Raw genomic sequence first — 15,786 nt, forward strand, 5'->3', positions numbered from 1 at the left:
CTGTATGTGAGATATATAACAAAGAGAGCAATTTATCATGAAACATTTCAGCTAGACACATAGAAACAATCTATTTAATCAATTTAGTCATTAGGGCTTCAAGATTAAAAAGACAGTCCACCGAAAAAAAAGACTTTCTTTCTTCCATAGAACACAAACTGTGAATTTAAGACTATCCTGCCCACTCCTTCTTTTATATTGAATGAGAATGTGAGCGGTCAGTGTCAAGCTCCAAAATGACTAAGAAATACTATACAAGTATCATAAAAGTACCATATTTCAAGTCCTCTGGAGCCCTATGATATCTTTCTGTGAGGTATAGGCTGAAATTTATGTCATTTTGCCAATCGAAAGCACTCCTACAGTCCTTGAAAAGTCAGTTTAGCAAAGACATGAGAAAAGCAGAAACAATCCTGTGTGGGCTTTTGGATTGTTCATGGAATGATATACAATACTCTACAATTCAAGAGAGATGTAACACAGTCCTCAGAGAGGAATACATTTCAATCCCAGTGCGAGAGAGCATCCCGTAATGAGAGAGCCCCTCTTGAAGTGCTGAATCATGGCCATCTTTCTCACGGCAGAATTGTGTCAGAGGATATGAAAGCAATGGCTGGTGCTGCACAGATGCTGCACTGCTACTCTGTGATGGCAAACACTCTTTTACAGAATGGCATGAAGGTAAAATACTTTCACTACAAATCACAGCAACATAAACATGAGTCCCCAGACACCTCTGCAGCCCCGGCTGGCATAAAATGGCTCTCGTCTGGAAACTGAGTCAGGAAAATTTATAGTAGTTTTAATATAGTAACACTCACTGTGGTAAGTTGTTTACAAAATGTAGTGCTTATGTATATGGAATACCATCAGGGCTTGACATTAACACCCTGCAACCCGCCAAATGCAGGTGATTTCAGCAGTGGCGTGTAACGCAGCCACTCCTATTAGCCACTTTGGCAGGTTGAATTGTATATATAATATACATTTTTCAATTGTAGTCTTTTAAAAAGGCATCTGAAATAATAAACTAAGTGCAATGTAGTGTTGTCAAAAATAAAGATTCTTCGATACTGAAATATCTGAAATGCTTTCAATACTCATTTTCCGCAAAAAAGATACACAATACCAGCTGTGCTTTTTCGCTCTCTCATTTCTCTGACAGCAAGTTGACACACAAATACCGTCTCCCCTCACTCACTCCTTTCATTTGCTCCAGATGAATATCGTTGGTGTTAGAGGGCTTGAATTTCGGTGTGGGATTGCGCATAATTTTACTCATTCCCGCATTTTGTTCACACCCGAACATAAAGCTGCCTCTCGGTACTTTTTTGCTGCTTATTGCACGTAAACATTCAAATACACAAAATAATGTCAAAATGCTGGTCTTGGCAAGTATAATATATACAAGTATAATACAGCCTAATATAACTGCTGCCAAATTATGAGATACTATTAAAAAAATCTATGTGCAGTTTTTCTGCATGGTATTGATGTCAAAATTGTGACCAGTGAAAATGCCTAGTGGCTAGTAACTTTGGAAAACCACTAGCCACAGTGGCTGGTGAACAAAAAAGAATTAATGTCAATCAAGTGAAATATTATTACAATTCAAAATAGCTGTTTTATATTTTAATATATTTTAAAATTTAAAATTTGTTGATGGCAAAGCTGAATTTTCAGCATCATTACTCCAGTCTTCATTGTAACATGAACTCCTTTGGAAATCATTCTAATATACTCATTTGGTGCTCAAAAATAACATTTCTTATTATTATCAATGTAGAAAACAGTTTTTGTGGAAAAATGACACTTTTTTCAGGATGCTTTGATTGATTGAAAGTTCAAAAGAACAGCAATTTTTTGAACAGAAAACAGAAATCTTTTGCAACCCTGTCTCTTTTGATCACTTTTATGCAATTTAATGCATTCTTGTTAAACATTTTTGTTGTTGTTGTTGTTGTTGTTAATACTAAGCAATCAAATTAGTATTAAGCAATTCATGGTTTTGAATCAGTGATGACAAAAACCAAAGTTACACTATGGGTACTATTCAATTACTATGGTAAATTAAGGTAAAGTCACTGCATTGATAATTTTAAGTGTTTCAAAAGGAGTTTCCAGACTGATTTAGATTTAAAAACATAATTGAATCACCCTACATTCTCACTGCTAAAAGGAATGAAGGAACAAAATGAGGCTAAGACAACAGCAGTTAGCCTGAGCAATTACAGGATCACACTTCCTATTGTAAGTCTGCTTTTTAAAAGGACGAAATGTTATTTCGAGTGCATCTGAGGATGTGGTAGGTCATTAGGCTGACAGCATGAGTGATGTCACATGTAGAGAGCTCAGTGGTTAAGATCTGCGCTATGCTAGGTCGGTTTAGTTAAGCTAGGCAGCAGTATGCCACTTTGTCACAAGGCAGATCGAGTATGTGTCGCTGTCTAGCGGTGACACTTCCACTGGCATTGACAGCCATGTAATGTTGTCAAAAGACAATTTCCTCTTCTTTCTTTGTGCAAAAATACACTAGAAATCACATTAAGATCGAAAACATTAGCATTAGATATTAAAAAAAGAACTTATGATAAATGCCATAGTATTGCTATTTACATGTCTTTTTCAGAAATGTAGCTATATCTGAAACAAAATGTGTTATACAATATTATAAATCTCTTCCAAAGTGTAATTTTACGAAGCTAATGAGAATGAAAGCATTCATCACATGTAATTTAGCATAACCTGGTTTTACTGAAAGCTACCTTCAGTGCAATAATTGCTGGGTCACCCCAGTAATTGAGATGCAGACAGTATCCTTGTCTTTCAGTCACCAGACTGGGTTTAAGTCTACACGGTTAGGTTAAAGTCAAACAGTCCAGGCTTATAACTGAACTTGGGCAGGAGAAGACGCTTTCATCACCTCTTAAGCCTGACAGATTGCCTGCTAAATCAATACGCTCTGTATTCCCTGTACTGTATGGGGAGACACTTAGCGTGAGTCAGCCAGTGCAGCAGACTCCCTTAATATGCTTAATATCCTGTAAGAATGGAGAGGGATTGTCTGAGCACAGACACCCCGGGTGCACAGGCAGATGGGAAGGTTTCTTACTGCCAGCGTCCTCAATCCTGTCCCTTCTAGACGGGTTCAACAGGATGAATTTCAATGACTGCGTGTTGAAAAAAACTGAAAATCTTGAAAGATGATATTTTGAAGAATGTTTGGTAACACTTTACAATAAGGTGTAATTTATTAACATTAGTTAACTATATTAGTTATCATTAAAAGGGACCTATAATGCCCCTTTTACAAGATGTAATATAAGTCTCTGGTGTCTCCAGAATGTGTCTGTGAAGTTTCAGCTCAAAATACCCCACAGATCATTTATTATAGCTTGTCAAATTTGCCCCTATTTGGGTGTGTCCCTTTAAATGCAAATATGCTGCTGCTCCCAGCACTTTCCAGAAGAGGGCGGAGCTTTAACAGCTTGCACTTCAATTGCACAACAACAACAAAACTGGAGAATCTCACACAGCCAAAATGACAATGTAAGTAACGTTGTTCAGCCTTACATTGTTCAAACCGGAGTTGGACACTGATGGAGAGACGCAGGAAGAAAACAGTAATATATCCCAATTGACCCTTCGCAAAGACCCGCCCCCCCTTAGTTACTGTTGATTTGTCCGACAAGCCATGGTGAAAAACACATCGCGGAGCAAAGAGGAAACTGACAACACGTCGACAGACAAGACAAACCAGGTTACTTATGATATTAAACAAAGTCCCAGCTTTCAAACTGTGTAGTTTTTTAAGAAATTCAAACAACAAAAACTGTTTTGTGGCTCTTTAATGTGTCATGACCATGGTAGTGACAGATTGCTGTAGCGCCTCAGCTCAAGCGGCTCGTGAACCGATCATCTCTTCCTACTAGTTAATTTATAGCATCAAATAAACATGAATGAACATGAGAAGAAATGTTGATTCAAACGCGGAAAGACGTTAATACACACATTTTTTTGAGTTTAACTCCACCGAGGTTAATCTTGTAACTCCTGACTGCTTTGTCGGACAAAATGGCGGATTCTGCGTTCTGACTGGTTAGATCGCTTGTCAATCAAACTCCCTGCGATGGGTCAATTCATAGGATTCAGCCAGAGCCTCATTTCATCAGAAGCACAACTTCTTTTTTACAATAAAGCGGCTATCTAGTGAATTCATGTTTTCACCTGCGGAGATCTTACCTCAACGGACTCAACAGACCAAATGAGTCAGAAAAGAGTTTCACGTGAAAGAAGGCGGCGCCTCAGCGTACACCTCCTATTACATTATCTTCACGGACCAATGGTAGTATGAAGGCGTTTTGCAGCTGGAGCAAACTTTTCCTGAGAGTTCGCTTGGGCAAGCCGTTTTTAACTCCCAAAACGAACTTTGTTTTGGCCTGATTTTGTTTGAAATGACGTCACATCAGTTTGTTCTTCAATTTCGTTTTAAGTATATCGGGGTCTTTAGCCTACACTCTAAAAAATGCTGGGTTAAAAACAACCCAAGTTGGGTTGAAAATGGACAAACCCAGCGATTGGGTTGTTTTAACCCAGCGGTTGGGTTAAATGTTTGCCCAACCTGCTGGGTAGTTTTATTTAAACCAACTATTGTTTAAAAATTGCTATATGGCTAGCTTAAAATGAACCCAAAATAGTTGGGAAATTAAAAACCAGATGCAATTAGAGGCAACAATAATAGACAAAAGGTGAATGTTTATTAATAAGCTTTAATATTTTATTAATATAAATTTAATAGTTTAATAGTTTATTAATATAAATTTATTAATAAGCAATTTAATAAATGTTTATTGTTTAATAATTATTCATTGAACATTAATAAATGTTCATTTCCAACATACTTTGGGTTCATTTTAATTAAGCAATACAGTAATTTTTAAACAATAGTTGAGTTAAATAAAACTACCCAGCAGGTTGGGCAAACATTTAACCCAACCGCTGGGTTAAAACAACCCAATCGCTGGGTTTGTCCATTTTCAACCCAACTTGGGTTGTTTTTAACCCAGCATTTTTTAGAGTGTAGGCTAAAGGCCCCGATATACTTAAAACGAAACTGAAGAACAAACTGATGTGACGTCATTTCAAACAAAATCAGGCCAAAACAAAGTTCGTTTTGGGAGTTAAAAACGGCTTGCCCAAGCGAACTCTTTTTAACCCAGCATTTTTTAGAGTGTACAGGTTGAAAAGTCCAGCACACTACCACACTCTGGTATACTTTATCAACACTGTGATCCAGGTACCTGAATCAGCCTTTTATAATGCTTAAAGTGCACTCTTCTACGCTGCATGCCTGGATATAAAGAACAATAATGACTTAATTTACACGCGCACCATTATTTCAGCTCACTTAAAAGCCTAGTTAAAGTAGATTGCTAGTGGCAGCAGATTTTTGCACTCAAATACTGCACAAAAAAAACTGTTTAGTGAATTCAGCCTACTATTTTTCTTTCCATCAGTTTATCCTCTGCAGCTAGAGGGTTAAGATAAATATAATGCATTTCAGCACCGTCTCAATGGAAAAGCCTTTCAATATTTTCTTTTCTTTTCATGTGCAATTCCAAGCAAAGTGGGTATGTGATACTAGACATTCATTCATGCATTTTCTTTTTACATTTAGGAAGATGCTTTTATTCAAAGCAGATTACATTGCAATTAAGGTACACACTTTACCCATTCCCATAATGATGCTAGCATTCACTCTACCAATTGAGCTGCAGGAACAGACAAAAAGCTTGTTGCTACATATAGCAAATACTGAAATAATGTACATACTTTACGAACTGAATTCTAATAATAGTATTTTCACATTGCCAACTGTATGGCCAGAATCTCTTGCTTGCCATTTTACTATAGTGAGGATTAGAGCTGTCAAACACATTGTCTCCTCAATACAACTTATTTACACCACATGCCAACAGAGCATTATCTCTCCTCGAGGCACACATTGTAGACGCGTACACAGTGCCAGCGCAGTCCGAGCTCACAGGAGACTGGTGGACTAATCTGGCAGGGAAACAGTCAAACAGCTTTGGCTTAATACTTCCTTGCTGTGCTCGACAGACAGCGTTTAGCAAGACAACTCCAAGCTACAGGATAGGGCTCGACAGTGAACGTCTAGTACAGAATCAAAGGCCTCACTCAGAGCAGCAGATGTTTGACGCTGTGCCTAGGTTCGGTCCTACTAGAGACAATAAGACAACTTCACATGAAATTTACTTTAATTTAAAGTTACTGCAGAGGCATTTTGCACATCAGTTAATCAGAGATTTGTAAAAAATTTTATCAGAGTATCAGACAGTTAGTTGAAGAACTAGGCCAGTATTATGTTTGTTCAAAATGGAGTGCTATGTGAAAAGACCCATGTTTCATTAAACAAGTGGGTCATGGGCTGAAAGTGCTCTCTTTAGCCCACGGTGCTTCTCCTGATTCTGTGACTTTCAGCTTGCTGCAATTAATAGTGCAGTGTTTTGTATCCGTATTGTTATGCAATTGAAATCGAACACCAGTTAGTAACATCATCACTGAAAGTATATGTCTGTTGAAGTGAACAGCAGAAAAAAAAGTGCACAAAGTAAAATAACCCTGAATTGTGAGACCAATCAAGATCCATGCAAACCCTGATTAGATACTTGAGCAGTGTGTTATTTGACTTGCAGCTTATATTATGGCTTTGAGCAGCTTGTTTGTCAAGCCAAGTACTTCTTACATTTGGTATTTTTGCAGAACTGAGAGACGACTGCCTAGGAGAGGGAGAAACTACTCTAGTATTGCAAATATGGTCAGCAATACCATACAGTTCACCCAAAAATGAAAACTCTGTAATCATTTACTTCCCCTCAAGTTGTTTCAAACCTGTATAAATTTCTTACCAAGCAGATCTCGCCCCCCATTGACAACCGTAGTAGGAAAAAAATACTATTGTAGTCGATACAGTGGGGCGAGATCTGCTTGGTTACAAACATTCTTCCAAATAACTTAATTTTACTTTGTGTACAGCAGAACAAATACATTTATACAGGTTTGGAACAACTTTAGGGGGAGAAAATGATGACAGAATTTTCATTTTGTGGGTGAACTATCCCTTTAAAGCTTACTATTGAATTTCACTGTATCTTGCACCCTTATATTAATGTTATATACTGTAATAGACATTGAGCTGTCAAATTATTCTTAATTGCCAAAAGGAGGTTTTTGTAACATCATTATAAATTGATCTCACTAGTGTTCTCTAGGCAGTGGTGCACTTGTATTATTATGAGTGGGAGAAAGACCAACGCGCAATATGGTGGAATAAGTCCCGCCTTCTAAATAAGAGCCAATCGCCGACTGGTAAAGTCGTTGCATCAGTGCAGCTGCTGTTAGAAGCTCCTATAGAAACGTCAGACGCGCGCTTCCTATACAGACGTGCACTTAGGACTGCGCATGTGCATTAGCTTGATCCAGCCTGAAAAAATTGCTTTGGAGAATATGATGCTTCCCCACTCCAAAGACATAGGAGCTGCACTTGCATGTGAAATGGCTTGTCTGAACAGGGACTTTGAAAATGGTGAATTGTTTCATGAATTGTGTGTTAGCAATTTAGAAAAACTATATATAGGGGTTTTGTAATAGTGGTGGTGGGGCCCGCATACTATGAGACAGCTATAAATACAAAGTTGCTATTGAAATATGAATATGTAAAAATATTGAATATGCAAATTTCTATATTTTGTCAGTTTTCTAATAATTGATCAACATTTGCTTGCATGTAAGACAACATGAGACGGTCCAGTTGTCTTACCCGCTCACACTAAAAGTAGTGAGACTAATACCAATGATACAAATATAAAACTTTAAACCTGATTTCATCCTGTACAACAGAATCTCACTGACAAAGCAAGCAACAAAGCAAGCAACGTGGGAGTCTTATAGACTGAAGCTGAAGGACATTTGATTTATGGAGTTTTCAGGCTTGATGAATAAGCACACAAAATATTCTCCACAGCAACAACAAGAGGACAATACAAAGGGGCCATTCAATTCAATTTGAACATTTGCTGTAAACAGTTATTAGAAGCACTTATCAGCCTCTGAAGGGTCAAACTGATTGCATATAATCCATACGTGTTTTGTTATAGTATCTGTTCTCGTTTACTTTTGAGATTTTAATTACAGGCTGAATTCAAAGCTTGTGACAACTTAACCCTTTGTTTACTTAGCAGTATTGAAAGTGTTTACTGAAAGTGGGAGAGTCTCCTCTGAATGTGGTTACATTAAAATATTCATGATGGACTAAGCTGGGAAAGGACATCAAAGGATTTCACAGAGGAGACTAGTAAAAAAACATGCATTTAATGTAGGGCTGTCAATCGATTAAACATTTTAATCTAATTAATAACATACTCTGTGATTAATTAATCTAAATTAATCGCATACATAATTTTTGCTGTGAAAGTATTAAATATTTCAATTCAAATGAATAAATGCAGGGTGCCCTACCCACGTGATCTGCGAGCCCGATACTGACAATAAAGTACCCGTCACTCTCACTGTAATTCTTTCTTGCCCTCTTTGCAAAAAAAAAAAACAAAAAAAAAAAGTGATTTTATAGCTTTGTAAGAGAAGATGCTTTTTTGCTAAACCTGAAAAGTATTAAAAAGTAGCATTTAGAAGTTATATTAACTAATAATATAATTTTCTACCATATACAATTGAATGAACCTAGTTAACAACAACTTGCTTTGTTCTGGTTTCACCTCACTCCAGTCTAAACTAACTGATTTTATAGGTAGGCCTAATTTACTACACATTGTCATTTAAATAACCTGAAAATACTGTGGATTATTAAGGCTAATTTTACTAACCACTCTTGCTAAATGGGGTAAGCACACTTGTGTTCTCATTTCAGAGTTGTTCTAATAAATGATTCATTATAGACCGTGTGGACAGATCAGTTGTTTGTCATGATTCATTAAAATGAATCTGTTCAAATGAGTCATTAGGTCGTGAATCGGACATTAGCGGGCGTTGACGCGTTGCGTGCGAATCGAATCATTAGGACATCGCAAAAGATTTGTCAACACAGAAAACACTTCACTGGATAGGATTTTCTTTTTGTTTACTGAAAGTGTGGTTTATGTCAGCTGCACGTGCAGGGCGTCTGTCAGAGAAGATGAGGTGACGTTCTTTTGAGCACTATTCACACCCAGAGGTTATTCAGGAAAAACATTCTCCGAATGCGCATCATGAAACATGGATTCGGTCTTACGAACTTTTAGCATTGTGTCAGTTGATTTAGATTATTATGTTCGAGGTAGAGAGAGTGCAAAGACGGTGCTTTACTTTGAAGATGAAGAGAGCTCGCGCGCACGAGGGAGGAGCTCTGCTCGTTCTGTCCGTCAGCACAGCAGTCGTCTCCCTCCTTCATTTTACAGTAGAATGGTGGCTAGAACGGCTCCAGGTTCAAAGGTCAATCCGGAATGGATTAATCTGCGTTATTTTTTTTAACGCGTTATTTTTTCTCAGATAATTAATCGAAATTAACGCGTTATTTTGACAGCCCTAATTTAATGGTATTTGATGGTTTAATGGCAAGTTTGATGGTGTAGATCTAGCAGAGATTGAGGGATGTGAAAGATAGATGGTTTTAGCTAGTTTAAGTGGTGATTGTGGGGTGAGACATATTGAGTAACTGAGAGGTGTCATTGCACTAGACCCACCTGATGCTGCTCATGCTTCCGGTCTCAGATCCCAGCTTGCATCTCTCCAGCTGGGTGGCAACAATCTGCCTCTCAGCCTCCAACTCTCTCGTCAGTCGCTCAAATTGCAGCTCCTGCACACATAAAGCAGTCAGAGCATATGTGTAAAGCCCTAAAGGAATTATGGAATTGATTCTGTCTATAGCATGCATCACACGAACACTTACACATGCTCCAGTAACTACTGCACAGAGAGAGAGAGAGAGTGAGTGTGTGTGTGTGTGTGTGTGTGTGTGTGTGTGTGTGTGTGTGTGTGTGTGTGTGTGTGTGTGTGTGTGTTATATGGCTGGTTGGGGGGATGTAGAGAGACTTTGAGGCTGTTCAGCCACTTTTCTTTCCATACTGATAAAATGAATTTGCATTCTTCAAACATTTTAGCATTAAAGTTTAGTTTCCAAAAACTTTACTAGGAACTGCAATTTAAATAAAACATGGTAAAACTGTAAGAATGACTTGTAAAACCAGCAAAATAAATATATTATGAACAAAATCTTGATGTGTCATCTTTTGGGTCAGGTACAGTTTCACAAAGTAAAAGAAAAAAGAAAAAAAGTTTTGCATTCTTTTTAATTAATAGTAATAATAATAGGGTGAATTCAGTTTGATTGGGACACTCATCTCAATGGCAAAAAGTGTCCCAATCACCCTGAATTCAATCTATACACTACTGTGCCATAACATATTTTTTTAAGGTTTTGAAAAAAGTCTCTTAAGCTCATCAGTGCTTCATTTATTTGACCAAAAATACAGTAATAGTAATATTGTCAAATATTATTACTTTTTTTAAGTCTTTCATTTTAAACCATTTTAAAATGTAATTTATGACAAGTTGAAATTTTTCAGCCATTACTCCAGTGTCACATGATCCTTCAGAAATCATTCTAACATGCTGATTTACATTTCTTATTTTAAATGTTGTAAACAGTTGTGCTGCTTAATATTTTTTGTGGAAACTTTTTCAGGATTCTTTGATGAATAAAAAGTTCAAAACAACAGCATTTATTTGAAACAGAAATCTTTTGTAACATAATAAAAGTCTCTCACGTTTGATCACTTTATTGTGTCCTTGCTGAATAAAAGTAACAGTAACTTACTGACCTCAAACTTTTGAACGGTGGTGCATATACTTAATTCTGGGCCCTGGCCATAATGAGTTTACAATAATTAAAAAAATGAAACTGTACATTCTCTTTAACTACTCTCCAGACATCCAAAGGCAGTATTCTGAACTTTGATAGTCACTGGACCGTTCCAGCACTATACTCCACTTCCTCTCCACTCTTAATTAGATATGCACTGCTTAACATTTAATGACAAACTTGTCGATGCTAAATCAGAGATGAAATCCCAGAGCTCCTCTTTAAAATAATCACTGTGAAAATCCAGTCAGAAACACTGTACTATGTCCCTGCGCCCAGGGCTACGACAGTCTATGCAACGTTCCCACTTCTTTTGTGACAAGGCTGAAATGAGTTCACTCAGCCACAAGGTCAAAGACTCTCTCCCTAGAGCGGTTAGCGCTGAGAGGGCTCCTCAACGCATCACCTGCTATTTTGGGCACAAACCCAGATGAAGGCTACAAAAATACCCATTCAGAGTGTTGAAGAGAGCTCTACGGACCATGACGACTAAAGAGGCGCTAACCGCAGCATTCTAACACTTTTCAACAGTCATCATACACGTCTAGGGTCTCAATTAATGACTTCATGGCAGACGCATCTCGGTGCGTTTGCATCAAACAGGGAAGCCGCTTAGCGATAGCTCTACCACTGAAAAAGCATGCTCGTTTCAACTCTGCAATTACGATTCTAACAAGCATAATCTCTGACCTTTCTTATTCCACATCAACAAGTTCCTAATGGAGCCACAAACAGAGAACAACAACTGATTAGACTCTTAAAATCTACCTGTCAACAACAACAAAAAGTTGCTCCAGCTTTCCATCTACCCACAATAAAACACCTGTTGCCTTCAAAAAAAATAACAGCACTCTTACCGTCACATGTACCATACTCCAGAGGCCGTCTGCGCCGAGAACGAGCCGTGACGGTGCATCACTTTCCCACTAGACTGCGTTCATCTCTGCTTATCAAGTCATTAGAGAAACTACAAGACTGGTAGTGACTGCCTTCCAGCGGGAAAGCAAAAAGTAGAGTGCAGTCAGGCACAAAGGTCGTCATGGCAACAGTGAATTTAGAGCCCCTTTGGCATTATTTATGCAACATTGCATCACAAAGGGTCCCTCCCACCAGCCAGTCAGCCAAATACCACTGCCCTCCAGTCACTTTTCCGCCTCCTCCTAAACTCTTCCCCTCTTTCTGACGCCATCTGTGCTCCGCTCTGAAGAGGAGAAGGGGGGAGAAGCAGGGTCTCATTGAAAGGATCGTAGATCGCCAGAGAGAAAGAGATGTTTTTTGCGGGTCCAGGCAGCAAAAAAGCACCGTTCTACTGAGCAATGCTAAGCTTTGTGCTTCCTCCAGGGATCCTAACAGGCTGTTCTGCCTCAGTAGCCGGCAATGGACAGGCTCCCTGAGCGGGGAGTAGCCTCCACTTTCCACTTGTCACAAAAGTTGGTTAAATATAGCACTCTGTACAGACAGAAATGCACTCAGTCAGCCGAGAAGGATGGCAGACCAAATTCAACCAAAAATGGTTATTCTTTAGCATTCAAAGCATTGTTTTTTTTTTTTCCTGCCCATTCATCAGATAAAAACTGCATGATGAGGAATGCGACAAGGGTGAGAAATAGGAATGTATTCCCTGTTATCTTAAATATTAAAGGCTTCGTTCACTTTAAAATGAAAATTACCACATGATTTACTCACCCTCAAGCCTTCCTAGGTGTATATGACTTTCTTCTTTCTGATGAACACAATCAGAGTTATATTAATAATCACCCTGATGCTCCCAAGCTTTATAATGGCAGTGCACAGAAACCACCTGTTTGAAGCTCAAAAAAGTGCATCCATCATAAACGTACTCCACATGGCTCTGGGGCGATAATAAAAGCCTTCTGAAGTGAAGTGATGCGTTTGTGTAAGCAAAATATCCATATTTAACACATTACAAAGTAAAATAACTAGCTTCCGGCAAAACGACCATACAGATTCTACTTACGTCTAAAGCGTAACTTACGTGACATATAACATAAGACATCATGGCGTACCGTAATACCAGTAGTACATTGAATAAGTTATGCACAGGGGTTAAATTGGGTCGGGGCCGTCCGGGGCTGAGCCCCGACACATAGGCTTACGAGGGCTCGACATACGCTTGTCCGGGACTGCGGGACAAGTGGATTTTTTGAAGTGAAAGAGAATTTTACTTGCCTGACCAGATAAGTAGCTTGATTAAAATGTCAATAACAACCAAAACTCGAGAATGATTAATCTAGCGGTGATATTGCGCTGCTGAGGATCACATAACAGTTAACCTCTTGAGGAGAATTCAAAACAAATGAGCTCTGCTCACACAAAGAAGCTCAGTTATCGTGTTGCAATAAAAATTCAATGGGGTTTAGCTTGCTATTTACGACATATTATAAAGTTAAGCATCACACGACCGAAAGTGCTGAATTCCTGAATATCACCTCGATTGAAATTGACACTAATTTCATACAACAGTTCAATAAACAAGTAGTTAATATCAATCACTTACGTTTTAATGCAATATGCCTGTTTTTGTTCTATTGTAGCAGCGAAAATAGTTCCAAACAAAGCAGAAGCAGCGCATCTCGCAGGGCGCTCAGCCGTTTTGAATGACTCAGCGTTTTGAACGAATCGGTTGAGTGAAGATTCAATCGCCCATTCCTAAACAACTGCTTCATTCTTGATTCAGAGTGAATCGTTTGAATAAATGACTCAGTGGCTCACTCATTAAGACGGTCACTTGCCGCCATCTACTGGCGGTTTAAATTTCATATTTGAAAGTATAAATTTTTCAAAAATATTTAAAGAATCTCATAACATTATTGAACGCAGTTGTACTTTTTCAGTGTACATTATTTAATTTGGTAACAGCCCTATAGTGTCTTACTATTTTAATTTATCAAATGTAAGAATATGAAATAAAAGATAAAAGATTTGAATAATAATAAATATCTTTTTTTCCAGACAAGCTACTTTTTTACTCTGACAAGTAAATGACCAATTTAGTTGTGTAAAGGACAAGCACAAAACAAGGCTTAATGTCGAACTCTGTATTTTGTATTTATATTCTGTCCTTTAATGGTAGCATCACTCTTATATTTGATACTGACACAAAGGAGAAGGCACAGGCCTACAGAAATATTTTATTGTCATCAGATGTAGCTTTGCACACTACCAGCATCTATAGAATGATTTTGATCAGCATTTTATTGTTCATAGCAGAGGGCTCTCTCAACTTGTTATATTTTACAGTTTGTCAAATGATACGATTTTGTAGCCTTTGCATACACATGCACCCCTCGAAAGCCTGAAACCACAGAGCCCCCCCCCCCACATAACAAATCCCAATTTAACCCCTGGTTATGCATTAGATGTAAGTGGAATCCGTATGGCCGGAAGCTAGTTATTTTACTTCATAAGATGTTAAATATGGATATTTTTCTTACACAAACACATCGCTTCGCTTCAGAAGGCCATTATAAAGCTTGGAAGCATCAGGATGATTTTTAATATAACTCTGATTGTATTCGTCTGAAAGAAGAAAGTCATATACACCTAGGATTGCTTGAGGTTGAGTAAATCATAGGGCAATTTTCATTTTAAAGTGAACTAATCCTTTAACTCCAGAAAATGCCATTAAACCTATTTGCTTAGAAAATAAACATCCAAGGGACAGAGAAATTGATTTGACTGCTTCGAGAGCTGAATGTGGTCTTCTGGCCTAAATGCCTAATTGCGCCCTGTGGACAAAGACTGACATTTAAGTTTCTTCATTGGTCCATTTGATTGCAAAATGTCACTTGGGGTTCGCCTCACGAGTTCCTTTAAGGATTTAACCCAATTTATATAATTTCACTAAGTTTAATGAGTCCAGATCCACTCCACAGCCTGACCACACTGACTAAACGACATACAGGGTTAAACAGACAAGAATTACTCAAATGAACTGAATGTTTGGTTTGTAAAGAGAAAGTACACATATTCCTGGTTGCAAATTACAGCAAAAATTAGGCCATTCAAAGACCTCAGGATAAACTTCAAATAAACTTATACAATCTTTTTGTGGTTAATTTGCTCATTTCTCAAAACAAACTCAACACATTTATGAATATTACAAGTAATTAAAAGAACTGCTTTATTTGATTGAATATGTGAGATTAATTATGTGACTGAGTAAATTCTAAATGACTTCACTTCTGGCTAAAGTAAATCACTCCTATTAGACAGAGATTTAATGAGCTGATTAACATACTTTCCCTAAAATAAAAAAACTAAAAATGCAGTGTTAGAATTAAATGGGAAGTAATACTCGACCTTAGCTGTACTACCCCTTACAAACACTGACACTTTCCCCAAAGAATCCTTGCCATGCTCATAATAAAACTTCATATGCCTGTGGCTTTTTTATGAGTAGTTAATGTGTCAATTTAACAACACTATGATACATTTCTTTAATTAACACCAAATTATAGGGACAAAGAGAGAAAAACTACAAGCTGAGCTTTAACAGCAGCTCTTCTGAAAATTAATTAAATGCAGAATGTCTGTACTTTATAAATAAATAAGACTTCTATAATCACTATATCAATGTAATCTGAGAAAGCAACACTCAAAGGGAAATTATAAAAGAAAGTGTTCATTATATAGAAGAAATCGCACTCGGTAACCTTGTACTGCCGGTACAGCACCTACTGTTAGTTCTCACACTGAGCATTGCATACAAGTCCAGGTTAAACATGTTAAACATGCTCTCCCTTGCTGATTGACCAGTGCATGTGATTCTGTTTAGCACAAGTGATACAGGAGAATTTTAATGGGAGAGGGTCATACACAGGAGAGAC

General features: G+C 37.8%; 1 protein-coding gene across 8 annotated transcripts in view; it reads right to left on the reverse strand.

Annotated features, from left to right (window-relative positions):
* Nucleotides 1-15,786, reverse strand: part of ctnnd2b (catenin (cadherin-associated protein), delta 2b) — a 105,367-nt gene that overhangs the window by 70,129 nt on the left and 19,452 nt on the right. For 6 of the 8 annotated variants that reach the window (XM_048164084.1, XM_048164082.1, XM_048164081.1 and 3 more), the window contains exon 3: nucleotides 9,759-9,871. In XM_048164084.1, the coding sequence (XP_048020041.1) occupies nucleotides 9,759-9,871 (113 nt within the window). Of the gene's footprint in view, nucleotides 1-9,758; nucleotides 9,872-11,793; nucleotides 12,049-13,454; nucleotides 13,557-15,786 lie in introns of those variants that run through there. The other 2 variants (XM_048164085.1, XM_048164083.1) reach the window with 2 other exon arrangements.

Source organism: Megalobrama amblycephala, linkage group LG17, assembly GCF_018812025.1.
Source record: "Megalobrama amblycephala isolate DHTTF-2021 linkage group LG17, ASM1881202v1, whole genome shotgun sequence".
Lineage (NCBI taxonomy): Eukaryota > Metazoa > Chordata > Actinopteri > Cypriniformes > Xenocyprididae > Megalobrama > Megalobrama amblycephala.